General features: G+C 43.9%; 1 protein-coding gene across 1 annotated transcript in view; it reads right to left on the minus strand.

Moving 5' to 3' along the window:
• The window catches only part of LOC139260510 (ADAMTS-like protein 1), a 456828-nt gene that overhangs the window by 151170 nt on the left and 277848 nt on the right, over positions 1–27810 (minus strand). Inside the window, exons 16-17 of the mRNA XM_070877021.1 lie at positions 10146–10356; positions 2268–2447 (exon numbers count right to left, since the gene is read on the minus strand). Of these exons, the coding sequence (XP_070733122.1) occupies positions 2268–2447; positions 10146–10356 (391 nt within the window). The remainder of the gene's footprint in view (positions 1–2267; positions 2448–10145; positions 10357–27810) is intronic.

Here is a 27810-nt window from a genome sequence, read left to right on the forward strand (position 1 = left end):
GAATATATTTAGTGAATTGGCCTCAACAACTTTCTGTGGTAGAGAATTCCACAGGTTCACCACTCTCTGGGTGAAGAAATTCCTCCTCATCTCGGTCCTAAATGGCTTACCCCTTATCCTTAGACTGTGTCCCCTGGTTCTGGACTTCCCCAACATTGGGAACATTCTTCCTGCATCTAACCTGTCTAACCCCGTCAGAATTTTAAACGTTTCTATGAGGTCCCCTCTCATTCTTCTGATCTCCAGTGAATACAAGCCCAGTTGATCCAGTCTTTCTTGATAGGTCAGTCCCGCCATCCCGGGAATCAGTCTGGTGAACCTTCGCTGCACTCCCTCAATAGCAAGAATGTCCTTCCTCAGGTTAGGAGACCAAAACTGTACACAATACTCCAGGTGTGGCCTCACCAAGGCCCTGTACAATTGTAGCAACACCTCCCTGCCCTTGTACTCAAATCCCCTCGCTATGAAGGCCAACATGCCATTTGCTTTCTTAACCGCCTGCTGTACCTGCATGCCAACCTTCAATGACTGATGTACCATGACACCCAGGTCTCTTTGCACCTCCCCTTTTCCTAATCTGTCACCATTCAGATAATAGTCTGTCTCTCTGTTTTTACCACCAAAGTGGATAACCTCACATTTATCCACATTATACTTAATCTGCCATGCATTTGCCCACTCACCTAACCTATCCAAGTCGCTCTGCAGCCTCATAGAATCCTCCTTGCAGCTCACACTGCCACCCAACTTAGTGTCATCCGCAAATTTGGAGATACTACATTTAATCCCCTCGTCTAAATCATTAATGTACAGTGTAAACAGCTGGGGCCCCAGCACAGAACCTTGCGGTACCCCACTAGTCACTGCCTGCCATTCTGAAAAGTCCCCATTTACTCCTACTCTTTGCTTCCTGTCTGACAACCAGTTCTCAATCCATGTCAGCACACTACCCCCAATCCCATGTGCTTTAACTTTGCACATTAATCTCTTGTGTGGGACCTTGTCGAAAGCCTTCTGAAAGTCCAAATATACCACATCAACTGGTTCTCCCTTGTCCACTCTACTGGAAACATCCTCAAAAAATTCCAGAAGATTTGTCAAGCATGATTTCCCTTTCACAAATCCATGCTGACTTGGACCTATCATATTACCTCTTTCCAAATGCACTGCTATGACATCCTTAATAATTGATTCCATCATTTTACCCACTACCGATGTCAGGCTGACCGGTCTGTAATTCCCTGTTTTCTCTCTCCCTCCTTTTTTAAAAAGTGGGGTTACATTGGCTACCCTCCACTCCATAGGAACTGATCCAGAGTCAATGGAATGTTGGAAAATGACTGTCAATGCATCCACTATTTCCAAGGCCACCTCCTTAAGTACTCTGGGATGCAGTCCATCAGGCCCTGGGGATTTATCGGCCTTCAATCCCATCAATTTCCCCAACACAATTTCCCGACTAATAAGGATTTCCCTCAGTTCCTCCTCCTTACTAGACCCTCCGACCCCTTTTATAATACCTTGGCTGCCTGAGCTTGCAAACATCGTACCACCACACCTACGCTGCGAATATGCAGTCTCCAGAGAATAAAACCGCTACATCAGCAAAGACATGCCGATCCATGCCAACTTGAACAACCTACCACCAACCCGTCTCAAATCTAGAAGGTCATTTTAGATGGTCACCGAAACCCTCCAGTGATCTCTCCTCAGCCATAATGACTGATAGCGAAATGTTTGGAAGAACTGCGACATACAGAATGGATTCCTTATAGAGGACCCCTACAATCTGAAGAATCAAATCTTCCTGGCAAACTGTGGACAACCATCAACCACTTCAGAACTGGTCATGGTAGATGCTGCCACCTTCCCCATAGATGGAAGATTAAAGCATCCCCATCATTTGACTGGGGAGCTCCGAATCAGACCCGGAGCACATCATTGAGCACTGCCCTCAGAGGAAATTTGCAGGCAGCCTACAAGATATGCATGCTGTTACACCGGAAGCTTTAGCCTTGATATCCAACTTAGATATTGCCATTTGATTTGCTTTTATATACCATATGAAAGAAGAAGAAAAAGATTAGATTATGTATTATTGACCACATACAGTGACATATATATCCATTCCTTGATCCTGGTATTGACTTTTTTTGGAGTGAGACACTTGTTTATCTTTATTTTTACAAAGAATGAATCCTAATTCGAAATCAGAAGCTCAACGCTGGTCTAATACGTCTGTAATAGCCAAATTAAGATCGACCTACCTGCAACCATTCAGAAGGCAACCATTCAGTCGGGCAGTCAACATTCCCACAGACTCGATGAACATCCGGTTTACGAGTGAGGCAGAATTCCTCAGCCAGATCCAAGAAACTCCCATCAGCCATTCTCTGTTTGCAATGGACCCGTCGTATCTGCACACCACCTCCACAGTTCTGCGAACACTTTCACATTTAAAAAAAAAAATTATTTTACACATATTGAAGCAGAAAAAACAATTCTGCTGAGATTTTGTAACCCCCAGCTAAGTGCCATCACACTAAAGAATGGGCTGGGGCTAGGTGCACCGGGAACAGATTGGTGCAATTCTCAGTAAGACAATTTTCTCTGCCAAAATACTTGCATAGAGAAGAATTTGTTGAAATCTGCAATATTTCTCTTTTTAACATTGGGGTGGGGTGTGATGGGGTTGCGTGGGTTGGCGTGGGGTGTGGTTGGGAAGTGGTTAGGGTGGGATGGGGCGGGGTGGGGTTGAGTGGGGTGGGGTGGGTTAGGAAGGGGTTGGAGTGGGGTGGGGTTGGGTAGGGTTACTGTACCTGTGTGTCTAGGTTGCACCATGTCAAGATGCGGCAGACTTGTTGCACCTGTTGGTCTACTCATGTCCTTTTTTGTATGTTTTGTAAATGCTGCCAGGCAATGGATCAAAATTTACAGTCAATAGTTCTACCGTTGAAACATAGCAGCATCTCTTGTGACCAGTGGTTTTAAAACTATTTGCTGACATATTTGTTTGAAAAAATGTAGGAAGTAAGATTAATCTACACAAGAAAATAAGTGCCCAAAGTATTGAATTAAGCAGGTGACTAATCTCCAGATGTTCAGTCTTACTGTTTTGCCTTTACTTTCCTAAGTCCCTGTTGGTAACTTCACCACACTTGATGCCAACAACAAAATTCCTCGTCAGCTTTCATTTCACGGCTAGTTTACAGCCGTTACTTTGTAACAGTGTGGGTTCAGTCTCGGCTAACCCAGGTAGACAGTCAGTTATCTTCCAGAGTCAGTCATCGGATGTCTTTTAACTATTTCAAAAAATGTTGCTCTCTCACGGTTAATAAAAGCATTAGCTCCAGGTTTTTAATGCAGGCAAGAGTAGCTCAGCTTTAACCACCCATGGAAACATTTGATGATGGCAGTGAGTGAAAACGTCTGTAAGGAGCTGCAACATTCCACAGTGACAGCATCTGGTAAATTCTGTAAAACTCTTGTGTTACAAACAAAACCACCTCCACCATTAATGAAGGATCTGTTTGTTTAAAAAAAAAGCCATGGGTAAGCAATGTTTATTCAGGCTCCCCTCAGCGAACAACTTCTACATTGATGAGCAGTGACACTTTCATTTTTACATCTTCCTCACAAAAACGTGACCACACGCTCCCATGTGCTTCACAATATTTTGTATTCTACTTATACACCTGGAGGTCGCCATCATTGGCCATTTAATGAGGTCAAAGACTAGTCTGTCGAACAGGCCATTGAAAACTGAAATTTCCTTCTTCAAAAGTGATGTTAAGTTTTCCCGATACAAGATTTGGCTTGTGTCTACCATATGTCTTCATATATCAGAAAGCACAGGAGTGCAATCTATTTTACTGGAACTATTTATGGCTTCACTGGAAATTTCCACTCGATCCAAACAGAACCAAAAGTAACAATAAAATAGATCCAACATCTTTCACCAGATATCCATCTGTGCGGAGTCTGGGTAACCATATTTTTTCATTTCAAAAGGAATGTTAGAAACACCTTTTATCAATTAAGGGAGATTTGTTCTATTAAGGATATTCCATTGATAATGGAATTAAAATGATTGAGTGTGTTTAATGCATGAGCAGCATTTTCCCCCTCTGGCTTGGTTTACAGATTTGTGGATCTCTTATGCAACTGACCTGTAAAGGATGAAAGAAAGACTTGCATTTATATAGTGCCTTTCATAACCTCAGGATGCCCCAAAGCGCTTTACAGCCAATGAAGCACTTTTTATGTGTAGCCAATGTTGTAATGTAGGAAACATGCCAGCTAATTTGCAGAAAGCAAGCCCCCACAAACAGCAATGTGATAATGACCAGACAATCTGTTTTAGTGATGTTGGTTGAAGGATAAATATTGCCCAGGAAACCGGGGCGAACTCGCTTGCACTTCTTTAAATAGTAGCCTGAGAGGGCATACACGGCAATGGTTTAACATCGCATCCGAACGATGAACGACGGTAGCTCTTACTGCACCCGGTACCTCACCTTGCCTCTTACAGCGCCCGGCCTCTCAACGTGACTGGCCTCTCACCGTACCCGGGGACTCACTGCACCCGGGGACTCACCGCACCCGGGGACTCACCGCACCCGGGGACTCACCGCACCCGGGGACTCACCGCACCCGGGGACTCACCGCACCCGGGGACTCACCGCACCCGGGGACTCACCGCACCCGGGGACTCACCGCACCCGGGGACTCACCGCACCCGGCCTCTCACCGCACCCGGCCTCTCACCGCACCCGGGGACTCACCGCACCCGGGGACTCACCGCACCCGGCCTCTCACCGCACCCGGCCTCTCACCGCACCCGGCCTCTCACCGCACCCGGGGACTCACCGCACCCGGCCTCTCACCGCACCCGGCCTCTCACCGCACCCGGGGACTCACCGCACCCGGGGACTCACCGCACCCGGCCTCTCACCGCACCCGGGGACTCACCGCACCCGGCCTCTCACCGCACCCAGGGACTCACAGCGCCCGGCCTCTCACCGTACCCGGCCTCTCACTGCACCCGGCCTCTCACCGCACCCGGCCTCTCACCGTACCCGGGGACTAACAATGCCCGGCCTCTCACTGCACCCGGCCTCTCACCGTACCCGGGGACTAACAACGCCCGGCCTCTCACTGCACCCGGGGACTCACAATGCCCGGCCTCTCACCACACTGTTGTATCTCCCTTTCCTGACACCGGTGGCCTACATTCCAAATAGTAGAGAGCTAGTAAGGTAGAATTTCCATGTGGGCTCTTGCAATGGAAGCTATAGAGAAAGTGTGAATGGCCATTTGACGTTTCTTAGGTTTGGGCTGACCTTCTGTCAAAGTTACAGTGGGGGCCCGAGATAAATCCCCAGAAATTCTATTCATTATATTTAGAAGACAGCAGCCAATTCGAGTGTTTTGGTTTTTAGCAATGCTGAACAAGCTACATAGCGATCTTTACTGCCACCTCTGCAAATCCTGTGGGAAATTCCCACTGAAGGTGTACCTTTAATTACTTACTTACAGACTGACAGATGGGTAGACAGATACACAGACAGACACACACAGAGTCTGCTTCCAGTTTTCCCATTTCTGAATTTTCCTTGTTCAGTCCAGCTATCCATATGTCTCGTTGTCATTATTTTATGTACACCACATGGGATAATGAATTCCTTTACTAGCTCACAGACCACCCATCTTCATTACAGAGCAAACAATGCATTCTGTTCATAGGAACATTTTGTTTTTTAGCAGGGTATGTGAAAGTGGTTGAGTGTATTGGGTGCAGTTTTAATATTAGTTTCCCAGAATATTCAGGAAATAAATAAAAGATCCAGATTCAACCAGTTTCTTTGACCACTTCTTCATAGTGATAAAAATTAATATTGTAATTAGTCCTAATGTCATCACATGAACACAAATCCAAGTGGCTTTAGATACGCTTTTCTCATTTTTACTATGCTATTTAACAGTGGCCTGAAAATTGCGGTTGGAGGCTTCCTGCGGGGGAACACATCTCACCGAAATTTTTTTCTAAAAGTACCTGGTGGCCCGGAGAATAATAGGAGCTCTGTTTATACCACCTCCCATTACTATCAATGAAAATATCCCCCCAAAACACAGAAACACAACACAATAAATTAAAAAAACACCTCACATATTTAAAATTAATTGAAATGAATGTTTTAGAAAAAAATATATTTTTTGAAATTTAAAAAAATCTGTTTTAATAGGGTTAAAACTAAACTTACCTTAATGGACAGGGTTTTTAATGTAAAAATTAGTAATAAAATTAAATTTTTCTATGTTTTAAAATTCTTACGCTGGTAAAAGTATGCTATATGCCTGCTTTTACCAGGCGTAAGAGTTTGAAGGACATTCGCTGGGCAGGAGTTGAGCAAATAGCCCAAATCTCTGTCCCGTGAATGTCCTTCTCCCGTTTTGACCTTTTGACAGATCGCAAAAGCTGGTTCTCGGCGTATGCGCATCGCACACCAAGAAACGACATTTGTGAGGCCTCTTCGGGTGTGTGCGCACATCGTACGCACCAGTAGAAGCCGCAATTTTCGGGCCAATATGTTATTAACTTTCTTATAAAGTTATAAGCTTGCTGTCCAGTGACCCCTGCTGGAAACTACACGTCAGTGAATTATTTAAAAGTTTAAAAATTTCATCTTCTGACAGAACACATTAGAAGAAAATGTTTTGATGGCCTTAATATAAAATAAAATTTGATACATTTAATGTTTAATGGCTCCCAGTGAGCACTGCGTTACCCCAGTACACTTTTTATTTCCATGAATAAATGAGACATTGGCCTGAATTGTAATATGGAGGCGGGTTGTGAGCAGGTGTGTGGGGTGGCTAGAAAGCGGTAGGAAACTTGGGAGAACGGGTTTCCTGCAAGCCCTCCAGAATTTAATGATAGGGCCTGATTTACATTTCAAAATTCTGTTTCCCACCCACAGCCAGCCAAATGGAGGGAGGAAGGGATTGGGTGGGGGCTGGGGGATATTCTAAGGCCGGTGTAGGATCGTGGGGCCGGGAGGGGGAAGGATTGGGGCTGGGGGAGGGGGCGGTGGGGAGAAGGATCGGGGCCGGAGCATTTAGGGAGAATTGAGGAGGGGGGAGGGGGGGAGCGAGGATAAGGGCAGAGCATCAAAGGGGGAAGGATCAGAGCCGGAGCACAGGGTGGGGGGGCGGTAGTTAAATTTGTAATGTTGGTTTAATCTGAGGCATGCCAGCCTTGTTATATTTAAATGGGTGAACCGGCTCCTGAAAGTACATTGGCTGCACCCCTAACCCCACTACAACTCCACCCCCAATCCCAACCCCCAGCCCTAATTCCACTCCCACCCCTAATCCCACCCCCAATCCCACCTCTTACCTCACCCCCACCTCTGTTAAAACTAGAAGTGGGCGGGTTGGGGTCAGGATTCAGAATTTTAACACGTTAATCTTTCACCTGACCCCAACCCACCTGTTTTTTGGGGTTAAAATTCCCCCCATTGATTGAATGGAGAGGGGAAAAAAACATTTCAAACGAAGATATAAATTGTTCTACTTACCACATTTAAAATGAGCATTTGGAAAATTTTTAACCTCTTTTTAAAGATGGATGAGCAGAGAAAACAATTAGAACCCATCACGGATAGTCACAGAGGCATTCTAATGCAGCAAAGTGTTAAAACGTGCAAATGATGGAGTGTGGGAAATATTTTGTAAACAGGAATATGTGGATTGTTCTGGTGTGATACAGGCATTAAACATTGTGGAAATCTTAAGAATGTATGACTTGTTAAGAACAGGAAAAGGTCACTTGGCCAACAAGCCTATATGTTTTTGTTATATCACTCCACACAGCTGTCTTCACATTATACTCCTCAAACCCCTCCCCAGCCTTGCTCCAGTTGTCACTTAAACCCATTTATAATGTTCACTTCATTGGCTACAATACTAGAGTACTAAAGAAAAGTGAGTAAATACAATAATGCCTTATACAGATTGGAAATTTCGGGTCTGTGTGGAATTGATCGAGCCTAAGATATTGAACATGGCTCGTTAAGTTGTCAGTGATTTTTATACAAAATACGTACCCAGAATGTAGCAGTTTCACACAAAGTAATGCCAAAGTTTACCTACTGAACACATGACCTAGTAGAGTACAGCTCATAATTGTTGCGTGAATTTAATGTATTATTGTTTTAAGATGGTCACCAGGTTGTAATTTGGGAGTCTAGCTATGCTGTAGGGTGTTGCTCAGTGCACTCGGGAAGTCGAGAAGGTTGTTCAGGCAGAAGCTTCCCCTTCTAAACCTATGTTATCTGTTATTTACTAGGTTAATATTACACAGATGCTCCTCAAGTTTACTCCTTAGGGTAAATTGCATTATTGTCACAGAATGATGTGAAGATTGATGAGTTTGTAGTTGTTTAATCTCTCTTTCTAAATATAGGCCTATATTAGCCCGCATCCAATTTACCAGTACCTCCCCTGCATCCTGGCCAAAATTTATCCTCCAATCTACATCACTAAAACAGATTATCTGGTCAATTATCTCATTGCTGTTTGTGGCAGCTTGCAGTAGGCAAATTGGCTGCCATGTTTGCCTACATTACAATAGTGACTGCACTTATAAAGTACTTCATTGAAGTGTTTTGGATGTCCAGAGGTCATTTAAGGCACTATATTAATGAAAGTTCTTTCATTTTTCATAATTATTGTCAGTGTCTCACGAATGTCCTCCCAAATTTCCTTCAGCACTCTGACAGAAATACCATCTATAACTATTGATTTGTTTTTTAATTGAGTCATTTTATCCTGTCCAGCTCTTCCATCTCATTTATATCAAAGTCATTCATTTTAATTTTGTCAACTCTAAGTTTTCGGTGATATTTGTTTGTGAGAGTAGAGCGAGTGGTGAATATTCTTTAGTGCTGTTTGTTAAAGACCCTTTCAGGATGCTGCAGCGATACTGACATTGCAAGTAATGATAATCAAAGTCACGAGCCAGCACATATCTCGGTTTCATTGCTAATCTGCTCACTCTCTGATCTGAGCTCTAATTTGGGGGCTGCTGAGTGGAAGCAGTTTGTTGCAAGAGGGAGAGAAAAATCAGAAGGGAGTGCCATTCTTGGCAATATCTCCTGGCTACAAGGGAAGCATTGATGGGGATGTGGGATCAGACTGCATGCCTATCCTGTCAATAGCAGGAGCATAAATGCAAGGCAGACCTGGAGACATGAGATAAAGTACAATGAAATAATCTCATAAAACGTAGCTCAAAAGACATTTTAGCTTTCAAAATAGGCACATTTTCCTTTCATGTAACACAAACAAGCCTGCTCACTAGTTTTGAATGCTTGAATGTTGTAAATAGTATCAGAGAAATGTGCAGAACTAAAGGCTTTAAAAAAAAATTCCAAAGTGCTTGGATAAACTTTAAAACAAATTTGTAATTTTGTATCAACATGTTAATTGTGATAGAGGTGTAGAAACACTGGAAGGTAAGTTTCCTCTCTTTGTTAATGTGAACGGAGGTGAATACTGATTGAAAAAGACTCTCAATTTATACTTGCACCAACTCTTTCATTCTCATTAGCAACCACAGTATATATACTTACAGGTATGTCTCTGTAACACATTTTTTTTAGTGGAATAGCTGTGACTTTTACAAATCTCTGGTTAGGCCTCGGTTGGAGCACAACTCTGGGCACCACATTTTAGGAAGGATGTCATGAGGGTGCAGAAGAAGTTTACCAAGATGATACCAGGGATGAGGGACTTCAGTTATGTGGAGAGACTGGAGAAGTTGGAATTGTTCTCCTTAGAGCAGAGGAAGGTTAAGGGGAGATTTGATAGAGGTGTTGCAAAGTACAAAGGTTTTTATAGAGCGAGTAGCGATAAACTGGTTCCTCCGGGAAATGAGGAGATTTTTTTTCTCACAGAAAGTGTTAAGATCTGGAACACATTACCTGAAAGGATGATGGAATCAGGCTGCATAGAAAATTTCAAAAGGCAATTGGGACATGTACCGGAAGAGGATTAATTTGCAGGATTATGAGGAAAAAGCTGGGGGTTGGACTAAAGTGATTCTATGATATACTTATGTGCAGATAGAATAGAGGGATTACCTGTTGCCATCCTTCAGAGTGCCAGTCTGGGGGGCAGTTGAAGGGATTGCAGGCTTGCACGTTGTCAGGCTTTAGCTGGGGACAGTTCTTATCCCCCAGGATAGCTGTCTCATCACTTTCACGAGATAAAAGGTGCACACAGAACACATCCCTGGTCTGCAGGCCTACGCCACAGCTGGACGAACAGGCACTCCACTTTCCAAATTCCCACCTGCAGGAAAGCCAACAAGTAAATGCTATCCATCTGCTTTAAATTAGAAAATTACAGCAGTGTGCATTTTTCACATTTCTAGGCAGTAAAAATGCCACTTTTACAAGAAAATCTGGTTACTTTGTGAGAAGTCGACACCTGTAGGTCTAGGATTTCATGACTAATCCTAAGCATAAACATCTGTGACAGACTGCGTTCATTGAACTGGCAAAACACCACAGTGCTGGACAGCCATTCAGCTTATTATATACTATTGCAAAGGTGCTGTAAATGTGTAATGAAGCTCACTTTTGCATGTTAGTCCAGTGCATGTAAATTGCTGTTGTATGCAAGTTCTCCCAGTATCCCCTAACCCATCACTATAATGGATAGACAGATCTATTGATCAATAATTGTTGCATGTAACTGAAACAAGGCAAACACTCAGTGGACATAAGATAAAAAAACAGTCTCCAATAGGTCTGAAAACAGATTGATTGCATTCAAGCTAATGACAACATCCTAAAATGAAAAATGGACACCAAGTAGCCTGTGAATGGGAATATTTGAAAATGTATTTATTTCTGAAAGATCTAAGTAGCCGGGTCCATATTGGGACAAGCACTTACTATTCCTCGTACTTACCAAGAGTTCCTTTGCTATTCACTTTCTCAGTTATTCAGGATTACCTGTGTTTTATTTAAGTCGGAGATATTTTATAATAAATCAAACCCACACAAAAATCCTTTAGATGAATGTACTGAGTGCAATGTATCCAAGTTTGCTGGTGGTACAAAACTAGGTGGGAAAGTAAGTGGTAAGGAGGACACAAAGAGCCTGCAAAGGGATATAGACAGTTTAGATGAGTGGGCAATAAGGTGGCCGATGGAGTATAATGTGGGGAAATGTGGGGTTATTCACTTTGGTATGAAGAATAGGAAAACAGAATATTTTTTAAATGGTGAGAAACTATTAAATGTTGGTGTTCAGAGAGATTTAGGTGTCCTCATACAAGAAGCACAGATAGTTAGCATACAGGTACAGCAAGCAATTAGGAAGGCAAATGGCATGTTGGCCTTTATTGCAAGGGGTTTGGAGTACAAGAGTAAAGAAGTCTTGCTTTAATTGTACAGTGATTTGGTGAGACCACACCTCGAGTACTGTGCACAATTTTGGTCTCTTTATCTGAGGAAGGATATACATGCCTTAGAGGCGGTGCAACAGAGGTTTACTAGATTGATTCTTGGGATGAGAGAGTTGTCCTATGAGGAGAAATTGATTAAATTGGGCCTGGAGTTTAGAAAAATGAGAGGTGATCTCATTGAAACATATAAGATTCTGAGGGGGATTGACAGTATAGATGTTAAGAGATTGTTTTCCATGGCTGGAGCATCTAGAATGAGGGGGCATAGTCTCAGGATAAGGAGTCAGCCTTTTAAGACTGAGATGAGGAGAATCTTCTTCACTCAGAGGGTTGTGAATCTTTGGAATTCTCTGACCCAAAGGGTTGTGGACGCTCAATCATTGAGTATATTCAAGGCTGAGATACATAGATTTTGGACTCTAGGGGAATCAAGGGATATGAGGATAAAGCGGGAAAGTGCAGTTGAGCGTGACGATCAGCCATGATCTGATTGAATAGCGGAGCAGGCTCGAGGGGCCTTATGACCTACTCCTGCTCCTAATGCTTATGTTTTTATATTGAAGATTGGTTGGTCTATAGTGAGTTCTCTATTATAATGCTAAGGAGCTATGGTAAAAAATAGAATCATACATAAACTTTATGTTGAATCACTCAGTGGCATTACCTTTTGTTTAATCAGATGAGTTACTCTAATATATTCCATATTATTTTTACATCTATTAAAAGGACCTTGTAATGGCATTTAGACTCAATGGGTTGGATTATCGGCTCATTTGTGCCCCGTTTAGCGTCTGGATGGGGCACAAAAATTTTTTTTTTTGACGTGTAATGAGGCGCACAAGATTTTGTGCCTGGGTGGAATTTTCGTCAATGATTTTGCGGCGGCACTAAAATTTGCTTCCGGCCACTGTTTTCACTGTTTGGATGACATAAATCATCGTGCATCGCTGCGCTAGCGCCTCGGGTGGAACTTTCGAGCATAGCCCGATTTAGCGTCCGCCCGGGAACCCACCAACAAAAACCAGTCGCCAGGCGCCAACTTGGAAATGGAAGAGAAAGTAGGAGTTATGAGTGATTAAAAGCATTGGGAGAAGAATGCTGTGTGACTGCATACTTTCGATTGTGAAGTTTATGTGAGTTTGTAGTTCGTTTAAAAGAACATTTAAGGACATTTTGAAAGATGGGGGCCATTCTATGTCAGCCACTATTGCTGGTTGCTATATCTATACGGCGTCAAGCTGAAGGAAGGCTTATTGATGATCATTTTCAATGTAATCGATGTGGTCGCAGACGTACGGGGAGGAGGCTTTACCCCCCACGCGTTTACAGGGAACATCGCTCATACCTCCAGCTCTCTGAGACACAGTGCGTTAGAATGCTGTGCTTTCAAAAAGAGGTGGTCACAGATATATGCCAGCTCCTACAGGCAGACCTACAGCCTACCAGCGGCAGCAGGACTGCACTGCCCATCGAGGTGAAGGTGACTGCGGCACTTGCCTTCTATGCCTCCGGCTCCTTTCAGGCATCAGTAGGGGACATATGCTCCATCTCGCAGCATGCTACATATTGCTGCATTCGCCAGGTGACTACTGTACGCACGCAGGATGGACTTCAGAAACTTCCGAATGACCAAGGAGAATCAAAATGAGAGGACTGTAGGTTTTGGATGCTTTGCTGGCTTCCCCAAGATTCAGGGTGCCGTTGACTGTACACACACCACCCTGCAAGCACCTTTAGAGAATCCAGAGATGAACCGAAACCAAAAAGGATTCCACTCCATGAACGTACAGATTATCTGCGATATACTCAGCGCATCATGGCAGTCAATGCCTAATATCCAGGGAACATTTTTGATGCTTTCATCTTGTGTGAAAGCAGTGTCTCAGGCATTTTCCAATGTCAACCACAAGGCCAGAGCTGGCTGTTAGGGGACAAAGGTTACGGCCTCGCCACCTGGCTCATGACTCCCTCCGGAACCCTCAGACAGAAGCCGAGTATCGCTAGAATGAGAGCCATATAGTCACACGCAATTGGAGTGCTCAAGCAGCGCTTTCGATACCTGGACCACGCTGGAGGCTGCCTGGAATACTCCCCTCAGCAGGTCTCTGAGTTCACTGTGGTGTGCTGCATGCTACACAACTTAGCCATCATGAGGGGAAAGGATTTGCCAATAAAGACTACAGGACCACCTCAGGAGAGAGGAGGGGTGGGGAGGAGAAGGAAGACGAGGAAGAGGAGCCTGGCGAGGAACCCATGCCACCACCACCCCACCACAACCACAGGGGAGGCATTGTGGAAATTTCACTGCTGCAAAACCCTTACGTCAGCAGCTCATAATTCAACGCTTTGCTTGAAGAGTGAACGGCACGTTTGACCATTGCCTGACCACTCTATCCCACCATGTTGACTATATCCCCTTTTATTCTACAAATGAGACACGACACAGGAATGGTTAGGGTGAACAAAAGAATTGATCAAATATTGCAAACTTTTATAACTTTGTTAAATTAATTTTGAAACTTTTAATAAAGTAATAGAAATTATCTGCATCCAACAGTGTGATTATTCAACAACAACAACATTATAAACAACAGAATGCAGAACATAATGCAGCAACCCCTGCCCCACTGTCTTTTACCACCAGCTTCCCTCCTCCTCCCCCTTTACCGTTATCCCCCTCCCTTGCCTGCTGCCCCAAAGTGGCACCATGATGGCGTACAGCAAAGTTGCCAGAGCACTGCTGTGTTGGGGGGAGAGACAATAGGGACGCATTGGAACAGCCTGTAGAAGGCCCGGCTTCTGACTGCCTTGTCTCTTCAGGTGGTGTGGGTCTGGGTGTGACACTGGGGAACACAGGGTATGGCGGAAGGGTTTATGGACTGCATCACCTGCCCAAGTTGAAGCAGAGCTTGTGCCTGTGATGCACCATATTGGGCAAGGCTTTGGCCACACTCTCCGGGACTCCAGTGTGACTGGTGGAGGCCACCTGCCTCGTGTGGGCATTGATGGCCTCATAGGTTTCATGGTTGAAACCAAAAATCTGCGATCCTACCTCCGTAATGCTCGCAGTGAGATTCTCGATGGTCGTGAGAATCCTACTCAAGACATCAAGGAGCTGATGGGTGAGATGGATGCTCTCCCTAGAGATTCCCACCATGTCCAGTTCTGCGTCTGCCTGTCTGTCAGCAGACTGACTTTGCCGACTCACCCTCCGGAGAGATGGCATACAGGATTCGGCCCCAGAACTGTGTTGCTGCATACCACTAGTTCCAGGAGCCTCGAAGGTCTCAAACCCCGAGAAAGTTACATCAATGTCCTCAGACAATGGTGTTTGCCGGTGGAAAAAGAGGGGTCGAGTGCACTGCCCCGGAGTCGGCTGATTTCTGAACTCCTCTTCCTCTTCCTCCTCCTTCTCCACATCATGGCCTGATGTGGAGGGTTGATCTGAGGGATGCTGTGGCTGGTCCCTTGAGGGATACTGCGCCTGTGACTGGTCATCTGGAAGTAGAAAGCAACAGACAAGTGGTGAGCAGCAGGGGAGGGGGCAGTGTAACATGAGGAAGGACACATAGCACAGGCTCATTTCAAGGACCGATGCTACTCCATTATATCTAGTCCAGAGAAACTGCATCACGTTGCCCCAACCCTAGCCCACAGAAGCTGCATGACATTGCCCCAACCCTAGTCCAGAAACACTGCATCACATTGCCCTAACCCTAATCCACAGAAACTGCATCACATTGCCTCAACCCTTTGCCAGAGACACTGCATCACATTGCCCTAACCCTAGTCCACAGACACTGCATCATATTGCCCCCAACCCAGCCCAGGGAATGTGCAGGACTTACCCTCAGTATCCAAGTGGGGGTCAGCGCCCCCAGTGGCAGTTGCTCGACCTGAGATGCTGATGAGGCCTGCCACTCTGTCCTCAATGTCAGTAAGTGGCGGGATCTGAGGCAGACTGCTGCCTTTCCTCACCTGTTCGCGTTCATTATAGGATTTCTTTGCCTGCAAGGGAGGGTTCAAGGTGAGCAGGAATTTAATGTCAAAGAGCAAGGAGAATACAATAGAGCAGGGTAGCATTGGGGGAAATGATAACCAGAGCATGACAGGAAGGGACAGAATGTATAAACATAAGAGTGTATCAGAAAGTGGGGTCAAAGCAGGGAAAAATGGTAAAAAAACAAATTTAAAAACTCTTTATCTGAATGCACGCAGCATTCGTAACAAAATAGATGAGTTTATGGCACAAATAGATATAAATGGGTATGATCTGATGGCCATTACAGAGACGTGATTGCAAGGTGACAAGGTTGGGAACTAAAATCAACTCTGTCAATGCCTTGCGGCAATCGATGGTCTCAGGCTATGGCATGGAACCCCGCCCCCCCCATGCCATTCCAGCCAGGCCGACAGAACCAGAGGGTCTGGACATGTCAGTGTCTTCCAGCTCACCCCCTCCATTCTCTCCCCGACGAACATGACAGCAGCACTCCAAGTGCACTGCTGCACAACGTGCTGGTACCGACCCGGTGAGGGATAGGGGTGCGGGTCAGTGCGGGGATGGGCAACCCATCAAGAGGAGAATGGGGCTCGCTTGGAGGGGGGGGTGGGGAAAGACAAGTGGTGGGAGTGGGTAGAGGGTTGGGTGTTGGTGTTGGTGATGTTTGTATATATTGTCCATGTTCTTGTTGGTCTTTAAAATGTTTCCTTTTTTTTGCTAAATATACTATTTTTTGAAATACTGTTAAATATTTTGCTTGATATGTTTGAATGTTCTGCCACTTTTGAATGTTGTACAATTCAATACAGAGAAATTTTTGAACATAGAAAAATAGAAACATAGAAAATATGTGCAGTAGGCCATTCGAGTCTGCACCGCCATTCAATAAGATCATGGCTGATCATTCCCTCAGTACCTCTTTCCTGCTTTCTCTCCATACCCCTTGATCCCCTTAGCCGTAAGGGCCATATCTAACTCCCTCTTGAATATATCCAACGAAGTGGCATCAACAACTCTGTGGCAGGGTATTCCATAGGTTAACAACTCTCTGAATGAAGAAGTTTCTCCTCATCTCAGTCCTAAATGGCCCACCCCTTATCCTAAGACTACGTCCCCTGGTTCTGGACTTCCCCAACATCGGGAACATTCTTCCCGCATCTAACCTGTCCAGTCCCGTCAGAATCTTATATGTTTCTATGAGATCCCCTCTCATCCTTCTAAACTCCAGTGAATAAAGGCCCAGTTGATCCAGTCTCTCCTCATATGACAGTCCAGCCATCCCTAGAATCAGTCTGGTGAACCTTCGCTGCACTCCCTCAATAGCAAGAACATCCTTCCTCAGATTAGGAGACCGAAACTGAACACAATATTCCAGGTGAGGCCTCACTAAGGCCCTGTACAACTGCAGTAAGACTTCCCTGCTCCTATAGTCAAATCCCCCAGTGAGTGAAGGTCAACATAACATTTGCCTTCTTCACCACCTGCTGTACCTGCATGCCCACTTTCAGTGACTGATGAACCATGACACCCAGGTCTCGTAGCACCTCCCCTTTTCCTAATCTGCTGCCATCCAGATAATATTTTGCCCCCAAAATAGATAACCTCACATTTATCCACATTATACTGCATCTGCCATGCATTTGCCCACTCACCTAACCTGTCCAAGTCACCCTGCAGCCTCTTAGTATCCTCCTCACAGCTCACACTGCCACCCAGTTTAGTGTCATCCGCAAACTTGGAGATATTACACTCAATTCCTTCATCTAAATCGTTAATGGTCAGTGTCTAACTTTTTATTTAATGAGGGGTATGTGCTGAGAAACATACAAATGTCCTTTAAATGTAATGCAGTGTAATAAATATCTTGCCTTACAGTTATGACGCGACTTTTTAATGGACCCTGACATCACATCATTTAGGACCAATCCAGGATAGGTGGCTTTGAATGACAGACAGTTCCAGAACTTGGAGGCCAGACATTATGGTTAGCATTTGAGTGTACAGTTTTTTAGGTTACAGATTGCTGAACCCCATCCCTAACATTACATGTTATTCAGTCAAATTATAACACTCGAATATATATATATATATATATTAGCATCTTCTGTATTTGAGCTAATGTTGTTGTCAGGATCTCATCCTGGCACCTAAGAGAAACTTACAGGATTTTATTATTGCCTATATACTTTCACATGAGCTCATAACCTCTGTAGACTCACATGGCATCACTAAATCTCTTCTGTATGCACTTGTGTCAAGATCCATGGAGCCTTTACTGTAATTGGGAGCTCGTGTCCACTTTCTACCCAACACCTGCCCTTCAACGGGGCATTTTACCTTTAATGTATCAACATTTTCTGAGTGTCTAATATTGCTGGGATGTATTGCTCTGGACCAATCCGCGCCATTGTCCCTACCGTCCACTCAAGAGCAAGGTAAGACCACCTTTTTCACAACAGTCTTTCTAACAGGCGGTAACAGGGTCTTACAGGATCTTAAGGACCAAACTTGCTTTCTTTCCCAATTTTTCCATGGGTGGGCAGTATGCAATACCACCGGCGGTACTTCCCCGATGAATCTCCCGCCGGGCGGTAGTGGGATGGTAGGTCGGCGGTCCCTGAATATTTTTTACAAAAATTGCATTTTTGGACGGTAGCTCGGCAGCTGTGGGCGGTAGGTCTTCCAAACTTGGGCCCATAGGATGATATCGAATTGAAAACAATGGTATACAAAGTGGCCAAGATTAGTGGGAGGCCAGAGGATTGGGAAACTTTTAAAAAGCAGCAAAGAACAACTAAAAAAGTAAGAGAGGGAAGATAGATTATGAAAGTAAACTAGCAAGAAATATAAAAACAGATAGTAAGAGTTTCTACAAGTACATAAAAAGGAAAAGAGTGGCTGAGGTAAATATTGGTCCCTTAGAGAATGAGACTAGGGACTTAATAATGGATAACAGGGAAATGACAAAGACGTTGAACAAATATTTTGTATTGGTCGTCACGGTAGAAGACACTAAAAACATCGCAATAATGGATAATCAAGGGGCTATAGGGAGGGAGGAACGTAAAACTATCACTATCATTAAAGAAGTAGTACTCAGTAAATTAATGAGACTAAAGGTGGACAAGTCCCCTGGACCTGATGGCTTGCATCCTAGGGTCTTAAAAGAAATGACTGCAGAGATAGTGGCTGCCTTGGTTGTAATCTACCAAAATTCCCTGGATTCTGGGGAGGTCCCAGCGGATTGGAAAACTGCAAATGTTATTTAAATCTTATTTAAAAAAGGAGGCAGACAGAAAGCAGGAAACTATGGATTATTTAGCCTTACACCTGTCGTTGGGAAAATGCTGGAGCCTATTATCAAGGAAGCAGTAGCAGGACATTTGGAAAAGCATAATTCAGTCAAGCAGGGTGAGCATGGATTTATGAAAGGGAAAACATGTTTGACAAATTTGCTGGAGTTCTTTGAGGATGTAATGAGTAGGGTGGATAAGGGGGAACCAGTGGATGTGGTGTATTTGGATTTCCAGAAGACATTCAACATGCCACATAAGAGTTACTGCACAAGATAAAAGTTCACAGGGTTGGGGTAACATATTAGCATGGCTAACGAACAAAAAACAGAGAGTCGGGATAAATGTGTCATTTTCCGGTTGGCAAATAGTAACTAGTGGGGTGCCACAGGGATTGGTGCCGGGGCCTCAACTATTTACAATCTATATTAATGACTTGGATGAAGGGACAGAGTGTAATGTAGCCAAGTTTGCTGATGATACAAAGATGGGTGGGTAAGCAAGTTGTGAAGCGAACACAAAAAATATGCAAAGGGATATAGATAGGCTAAATGAGTAGGCAAAAATTTGGCAAATGGAGTATAACGTGAGGTTATCCATTTTGGTTGAAAAAATAAAAAAGCAAATTATTATTTAAATGGAGAAAAATTACAAAATGCTGCAGTACAGAGGGACCTGGGGGGTCCTTGTGCATGAAACACAAAAAGTTAGTATGCAGGTACAGCAAGTAATCAGGAAGGCAAATGAAATGTTGGCCTTTATTGCAAGGGGGATGGAGTATAAAAGCAGAGAAGTCCTGCTACAACTGTACAGGGTATTGGTGAGGCCACACCTAGAGTAATGCGTACAGTTTTGGTCTCCTTATTTAAGGAGGGATATACTTGCATTAGAGGCAGTTCAGAGAAGGTTCGCTCGGTTGATTCCGGAGATGAGGGGGTTGACTTATGAAGATAGGTTGAGTAGGTTGGGCCTATATTCATTAGAGTTCTGAAGAATGAGCGGTGATCTTATTGAAACATGTAAGATAATGACAAGGTAGTTGCAGAGAGGATATTTCCACTCATAGGGGAATCTAGAACTTGAGGCATAGTTTCAGAATAAGGGATCACCCATTCAGAACTGAGATGAGGGGAAATTTCTTCTCTCAGAGGGTTGTAAATCTGTGGAATTCTCTACCCCAGAGAGCTGTGGAGGCTGGGTCATTGAATATATTTAAGTTGGAGATAGACAGATTTTTGAGCGATAAGGGAATAAAGGGTTATGGGGGGCGGGCAGAGAAGTGGAGCTGATTCCATGATCAGATCAGCCATGATCTTATTAAATGGCAGAGCAGGCTCGAGGGACCAAATGGCCTACTCCTGCTCCTATTTCTTATGTTCTTATGTTCTTAAAATGGGAATGGTTACCAGAGGATCCACCTGTTCTTGTGGCTCACACAGAGAGCCACCAAAGCAGTTATACTATACTGTCTGAATGTAATACAGTCCTCTGTTTAATGGCCTTCAAAGTTGCACGTGGTTCATCAGGAGGACATCAAAGTACACAAACATCTTATGAGATTTCAGAAAGCAATCTTAATAATGTGTATAGATTAATCATGGCAAATTGGGTGCCAAACTAAGCCTACCTATGTGTCATGCATTTTAGGAGGCAAAGAGTGCTAAGAGACACCAATGGTATGAGAACGCCCACAGACTGATGGCAGGCACCAAAAGCATGAGAACAAATAGTGTGTCAGATCTATAATGAAGTAATGAAGGAGTGCATCAATACAAATTGTTCTCACTCTAACGACCCTACAAAGATCATTGAACTTTTTTCAGCACTGTTTCCCACTCCTGGCCACTGTGTCTGAGGCAGAGACTTTCTCAGCGATTTCCCTCCATATTCGATTAAAAATGACTAGCAAGGGTCTTCTTGCACTCCTCCAATATAATTCCTGCCATCTTCTCTCTACAGCCCCCACGAGAGCTTCGTTAGCTGCCTGGCACGCTACCTGCTATGCTCCTCCTCCATGATTAAAATTGAATTTTAAAATGGCTGATTCAGCCCCAGTTGCACTGCGCATGCGCGCGGCAGTGCCCTGTATTAGCGCTTGCGATCAGACAGCAGACTAGAAGCGCGGGAAGAAAAAAATATATATATTTGCGCATGTGCAGAACAGTCGATTTTTTTAGTGCCGGAACTTTCGGCTCTGGTACACAAATTCTGTAGTGCAACGCCAGAGTTAGTGCTAATGCTTATCATGAACTTTCATTTGGCGAAAGTTGCGCGCTCTAGCGCTAAAGCTAATCCAGCGCTAAAATGTTGATTCCGCCGCAATTTGCACCCGAAAACAGCCGAAATCGCAAAAAAGGCAAAAATCCAGCCCATTAAATGATGCATTTTGACACAAATTGCGTCACATTCTTGCCAAACACTTTCAGATGATACTACCAGTGTGACTTCTTTCCAAAATTCTCCAAATCTCCTAGAGGTTTTGGGAAGTTTGTTTGGACTACACTGAATGTGATAAATTGCTAGTTTTCTAAGGAAATCCTTTTGCATGATATTTGGTAATATATTCATGTTTTTACTTCAAAACACAAAATACACAGTTTGTGAAGTACTGTACACGTGCTGAAGTTATGATCATAACGCGCTGTGTTTGTCCCAGTGCACAACTAGGGAAAAATGAAAACAAAACACCATTCCGTTGTAAAATTTGTTTCTTGCTGGGCAAAAATAAACAAATGATCTACTTCAGGCCCTGGGGTTACCATTAAGAAGATGATGGCACATAATTTTGTATCTTGCACCATGTTCGATGATAGAGCAGTTTCAGTGTGGTTGTTGAAGAGAGCAGGTTAGCTGAACCTTGTAACACATTCTCATTTGATACCTTTTGATTGGATTGAGTGCAAAAGGAGGAGGCAATAGATTTGCTGCAGTCTTAGAAATAGCTCTAGTCCCTGTGTGTAGTGCAAGATCCTCACAATCTCTCATTATAAAGGCTTCAAAATAAGCTGCAGGGATAAACATTAGTGGTAGAAAAATTTGAAAAAGATGTTTGAATTCCATGGTTGTTTCCTCTCTTTTGTTTAAAAAAAAATGGATCCTGAATCAATCACTGCTTCTCAGCTTTCCAGCTGGGTCAGACTCATTATTGACCAACATTGAAACTTACTCAAAACCAACTCACCTGCACCAACTGGTAGTATTGGACTGGAAACACGACCTTTCTATATGAAAACATGTTATAAACTTTTTATTAAATTAAGCATATAAATCTCCATATATTTCACACAACATGCACTAATTAAAGTCAAGAAGATGGGCACGCAGCTTCCTCCCAGACCACTTCTAATGAAGCTCTGCATCACCCACCAGCAGCACAAGCCAGTCTCCATCATTTCTATTCATGAGTTACTTCTACTAAGCTAATTGGAAGATTTAATTTTTAATTTGAATACAATTCTTTATCAACGTCATCAATGGGCCATTGGCAAAAGAGATTACTGTCTGGGACAATGATATGCTTCAGTTTCTATGTTTGTCCTGACTTTGTATTTGACTATAATTCTTTGTTACTCTACAGGAACACAGCTGTGATCAGGCACTCATTGAACTTGCATCCCACCATTTCATAGTTCCCAACATTCATGCTCCAATGAACTGCGTCACTGGTCTAATAATATATAGGCTATGGTGAGGACTGGATAACAATGTTATATCAGTGGCTGTAGAATATTGACCATCCTGGAATTGCAATTTAATGCACATTACACAACAACTGTAACCTGCATTCTAGTGTTCGCAAGTGGCTGGGATAACTTTTAAAATGTTTATGGAAAAAATAGCAAGTTTTGTTCAAAGCATTACATTTATTGGCACATTAGATGCTGTGCTTGTCAGGATTTATCTGTATTCACGCATTCTTTCCAGGTGTAAGATTCACTGCAAGGAAACTCAATTTTCCGTCTCAATTCTCAGGATCATGTTACACCAAATCCCAATCCTTGCCTTTGTAACTTCGGTTTACTAATCTCCAAAAACACTGTACAAGCAACAGATTTGCCATGCAGTCATGGAGGATTGGTACCTGTACCTCACTCCTTTGATATGCGACTAACAATGTGATCGTCACTTCTACACTGCCTCTGCTGAGTAGGATTACATAGAAGGAAATCTTGCACTGATTCTAAACTGCTTGGTGATTTTAAGAAGTTTTTGAATCAAAGAATTGAATTCTCGAAACCACTTGTTTTTGCACGTTAATAAGAGAAAATCAGAGCGAGGTGTCTCTTGCTCTTTTCTCTCCCCCAATAAATGGACTCCAAAGCTTTACTCAAAGCAAACCTCTAATCACCATTACTATCTGTCCCACCACAAGTATGTTGGGGCAGGTGGGCATGCCAAACTGTCCCTACAATTGTCCCCAATTGGCACCCCTCACCGGCATTGGGAAACAACATCATTATGAAAGTCGTGGCAGGAGCAACTCAGATATGCCTGAGGCAGATACCACATAGAGGAGGTCATTGGATATTTCTGGGAGTGATGTTGGGGTGGTTGGGCTCAGGATCTGCGCTGAGGAGTTCTCCGGCCATTTATAACACGTTCCGTACAGTAAAATTTACATTTTGCAGTGGAAAAATGGATTTGCCGAGGAGAAGCCATCTCTTCATGTGTTAGAAATTGGAGAAGGATGACAATATGGAAGAGACTAGAGTAGAATAACGCAGAGTGAGGCATCAAAGAAGACTCATGTCTCCAACATGTCCATACCCATTCTACAGGGTTTACAAACTTCAGAGATTTTTCTATGAGGCAGTCCATGAGATGGGTGCAATTCCAGCCAGAGACTACTGGAGTGTTATGTCAGATACTGGTAACCCACTTAGACAACGATCACGGCTTTGTCAGCAGCTGTTAAAGTGGCCATTGGACTGAATTTCTGTGCCACCAGGTTACTCCAGGCACCCTCAGATGACCTCAGTCACATAAGTCATTCCACAGTGCACTACAACATCAGAAAGGTGACAGGCGATTTATTCAAACAGCCCTCAGAATTTAGATCATTCTCTATGGACACTGACGAGCAACCAGACCAAGTAGTGTACTTTTATTGAGTAGCAGGATTCCCCAGGTACAGGGTGCAATCAATGGAAGTCATGTTGCATTGAAGGACCTGTTGGAGAACTCACTCCATTTTATAAACAATAAGGAGTATCATTCTATTGATGTACAGCTAGTGTGTGATGTCAACCGCATGATTTTCCATGTGAATGCTTGTTACCCAGGAAGCTGCTACATCAGATTTGTACTTCAACAATCAAATATACCTGCATTGATGCGCTAGAACACAGTTTCAGGTCAGTCGATTGATTGGAGACAAGGGATACCCCCTGCAGACATGGCGATGATATCTCTCCAGCATCCAATCTCTGCAGCAGAGAACAAGTACAATGAAGACTCTAAGATCCATCCAAATTGGCAAACAATTGGCATTTTGAAATCCCACTTCAGGTGCCTTAATAGGTCTGGAGGATCCTTGCAGTAGAGGCCAGCAAAAGTTTCAAGAATAATCATTGCCTGCTGCATGTTTTACAACTATACAACTCGAGGTGTCCTGCTCCCATCTAAGATAATGATGAGGGTAATGAGGAAGAGGGTAAATGAAGAGGCCCTCCATATCATGCAGAAATTGTCCAGAAATTGTCCAGAATGGTGAGGAGGAGCTTATGAGAAAGTCATTGACAGTTGCTCGACAGTCTGCAACTGTTTCCAATAAAGAACAACGAAGACTTTAATATTAAACTATGAGACGCCGAGGAAGCCTTGCAATTGTCCTACTATGAGCATTATATCCCAATGCAATAAGTCTTTCGCCCTTTCATTGAAAATCACTTCACTGGAGGAATGTAGAATCCAAGAGACAGAATATATTACAGGGTGTCGAACAAGTGAACAATTTTCGTGCCCCTACCACCCCATCTGTGTTTTAAAATTGTTACTAATAGGACCAAAATAGCATTTCGGAAGAGCTAAGTACCAGCGAGTTCCCGCTCTTGCTGATTTTCAGCCAGATCTCGATCGGGGTGGTGAGAGTTCTGTTGGTCAGGATCAAATGGCATAGTTACAACCCCGGATGCCATTTTCATCTCTGCCCATGTAGTTGCTCCAGTTCCTGCTCCCATCTGTGGGAGCGCAAGCCTGCACTTCTGAATGCTTTGCTTCAGCCGCGGTCTGGAGATCAAAAGGGTTAAAAGTTGGAAGATTGAAGTTTGGATTAAAAACAGGATGTTTGGATCGAAAGAGGCTGCTTGACGATCGGAACCACTTAGCCATTCAAACCTGTGTGTTTACAGTACTCCATGGTGGGAATCGATTTATGGCAGTGAGACTTGACTTCAGGATAATAAGTGGCTGGTCATTTGTCTGTATGTTGAGTATTTGAGTGTAACTTGTTACTATGCGAATAATAATAGTAATTCATGACATTGTCTGTACTTGTGTGTACCTTGTTATTATGTGAATAATAATTTGATGACATCATTTGTATATTAAACGATCTGGTTTGTGTATAGTAATTCAGAAAGCAGTTAGCTGTGATTTCAGGATAATTCTACATCATCTGCATGTTAATTGTCGAAATGTACTATGCAAAGAAATAAGAGTGCAAAGGCTTTTTTGGTATAAAGATGAGAGTTTAGACACTGAACTTTTCAGACACTGGAATTTCGGAAGGTGTGGGCCTCCCAAGCAGCCACGGAAATTGGAGCAAGCAGAGAGCTGCCTTTGTGAAGTATCTCAGTAACTTTCATACTGGGTTTGTTTAGGATGAATGTCTGAATAAAAGACCTGATCCTGCATTTACTACAACTGAGTGTGTGTGTAATTCGACGTTTAAAGCAACGAAGTGAAAGAGCAAGAAAGCTTTACAACACCATCCATAAAACATCAACAGTACAAGGGAAGCAGCCATTTTCAGTGTGCATTAAAGGGATAGTCGATTCAGCCATATTCTGTGAACACTGGATGTGGGTTTGGCATACATTTTATTACAGTCACTTGTGGGTTTTCAGCGTTAGAGACTGCCACATTTAATATCCTTGCAGCTCTTGGTTCTCCAAAATGTTGGCTTCTGCTCTGAACTGGCACTTCCTTTCAATGCACTTCTACCCCAGACCTGTGGCCCTTCACATTCGGCCGCCATACCTCAAGATTGGAGAGCTGCCTTTTGTGAAGCGCGTTTCACATTGGCAGCTTGCCAACTATATTATAATCAGGATCCTAAATCAAAATGGTCGAAGTCCATGCTGACTCCTCCGGCAGGTACCACACACACCCTGCCCACCCAATTTATGCTCTACTTGAAAACCATCCCTAAAGAATCGCCTCCTACAACATAATGCACAATGACACATTCTGCCTGATCATTTTCAGATTTACGCATTGCAATAAGCCACTTTCAATTGTTTCAATTTCAATTATTGCGATACTTTCTACACTTTGCCTATCCCTTTCTTAATCTGGTGCACCCTCGCTGTCAGAAGGTTGAAAGGGCGGGGGAAGGGGGGTGCAGGGTGGGTGACCCATGGAGATGGCGGGGGGGACGGGGGGTTGTGGAGGATGTGTGAACATGGAGGAAGTGTTCAGGGGAAGGCGGTGCATGGGGGTGAGGGTGCGGGCAAGGGGAGGGAGGCGAGACAGTCCCACTAAAGCCTTGGAAGATTGAGATGACACTTGTCTCAGTGAAGTTGCTGTCCCTGCAGAACCAACTCCACTTGTCAGTGCTGCCAGACCCTGGGATAAAGCTCCCTCAGGTGATGGCATCAGAGGGGGATAGAAGGAAGGTACAGTGGGGACACTTTTCCGATAGACAAGGGCATCTGTTACCACACCTTGCATCCCACTGGTAGTGTTCACAGGCTCATTTGAGCTAATGGGCAGTAGAAAAACAAGACCGAATAGTCCCACTTCTTTGAAAACCGTGAGCTACAGCGCTGTTACAAAGAATCTACTGAAATAGTCGTAGCTGCTACCCTGAAAGCCACAATTTCCCATCTCCTGCTTGTTCTTTTTTTTACCACAGATAACTCCTGGGTTGCTATAGTCCCCAGAGTGTTCTGCATGGACAGGAAAACATCCTGCATAGTGTTACAGATGTGGATAGTGGACTCCTCCAACTCATCATCTATCTCCTCTACAAGTGAGGAACTGTCTTCACTGCCTACGGGCATGTAGTCTGGGCTCCAGATATCAATCATTCAGCTACCCAGCGGCATCCAATTGTTTCTCTCCCTTCTCAGGGCACTCAACTGACTTCTCCTCTTCCCCTCCCAATAGTACTCAACAGTACACCTGTACTCTGTGCATCACCCTGGGATGTAACCTGTCCCTCAGTTTCAACATTCTCCTCATTGGGCTGTTTCTTTGGTGTTGCTGGAATAAGTAAGGTGCCATGATGGAGTTGGTGAGGCTGCTACATGCCTGATCTGCTATGCGTTCTACACCCAAAGGGGTTACAAAGGAATACTTTTAGGGAGGTGGCTGCTCACATGTGACTCAGAAGAAGCAACTAACCAATGATGGTAGTTGTTACAATTAAAGGTAATGTTTAAAGACATAACAACTCACTATCCTGTAGGCAGTGACACCTTTACCAATCTGGGTCCAATATATAAGCCAAGGTTTCTGCCAATTTCCACTTCCACTCCCACTTCCTCCCATCTCCTACTTCCTCCTGAGATTTCCCCCAACTTCCCTTCTCCCACTCCCTCCCCTGTGTCTGCCCAGGAACTGAAGAGCTTCCTTCTGTGGAACAGTTCTCACTACTGCCGCTGATTGTGGGTGATCATTTCCTTTGCAAGGAGAATGCAGATTGAGTAAGGCAACTTAACACTTAATGTCACCCAGGTGTTTCTCAGGCATTCCATGAAGAGAATGCTTTCAGGTGCAGTCTAATTTTTCACTCTATCACCCTTGGTGTCAGGGATTGGGATAAAGTACAATAGAATGGTGGGATAGTGGCATGTGCGTGTGGGGTGTGA

The sequence above is a fragment of the Pristiophorus japonicus genome, chromosome 1 (assembly GCF_044704955.1).
Source record: "Pristiophorus japonicus isolate sPriJap1 chromosome 1, sPriJap1.hap1, whole genome shotgun sequence".
NCBI lineage: Eukaryota > Metazoa > Chordata > Chondrichthyes > Pristiophoridae > Pristiophorus > Pristiophorus japonicus.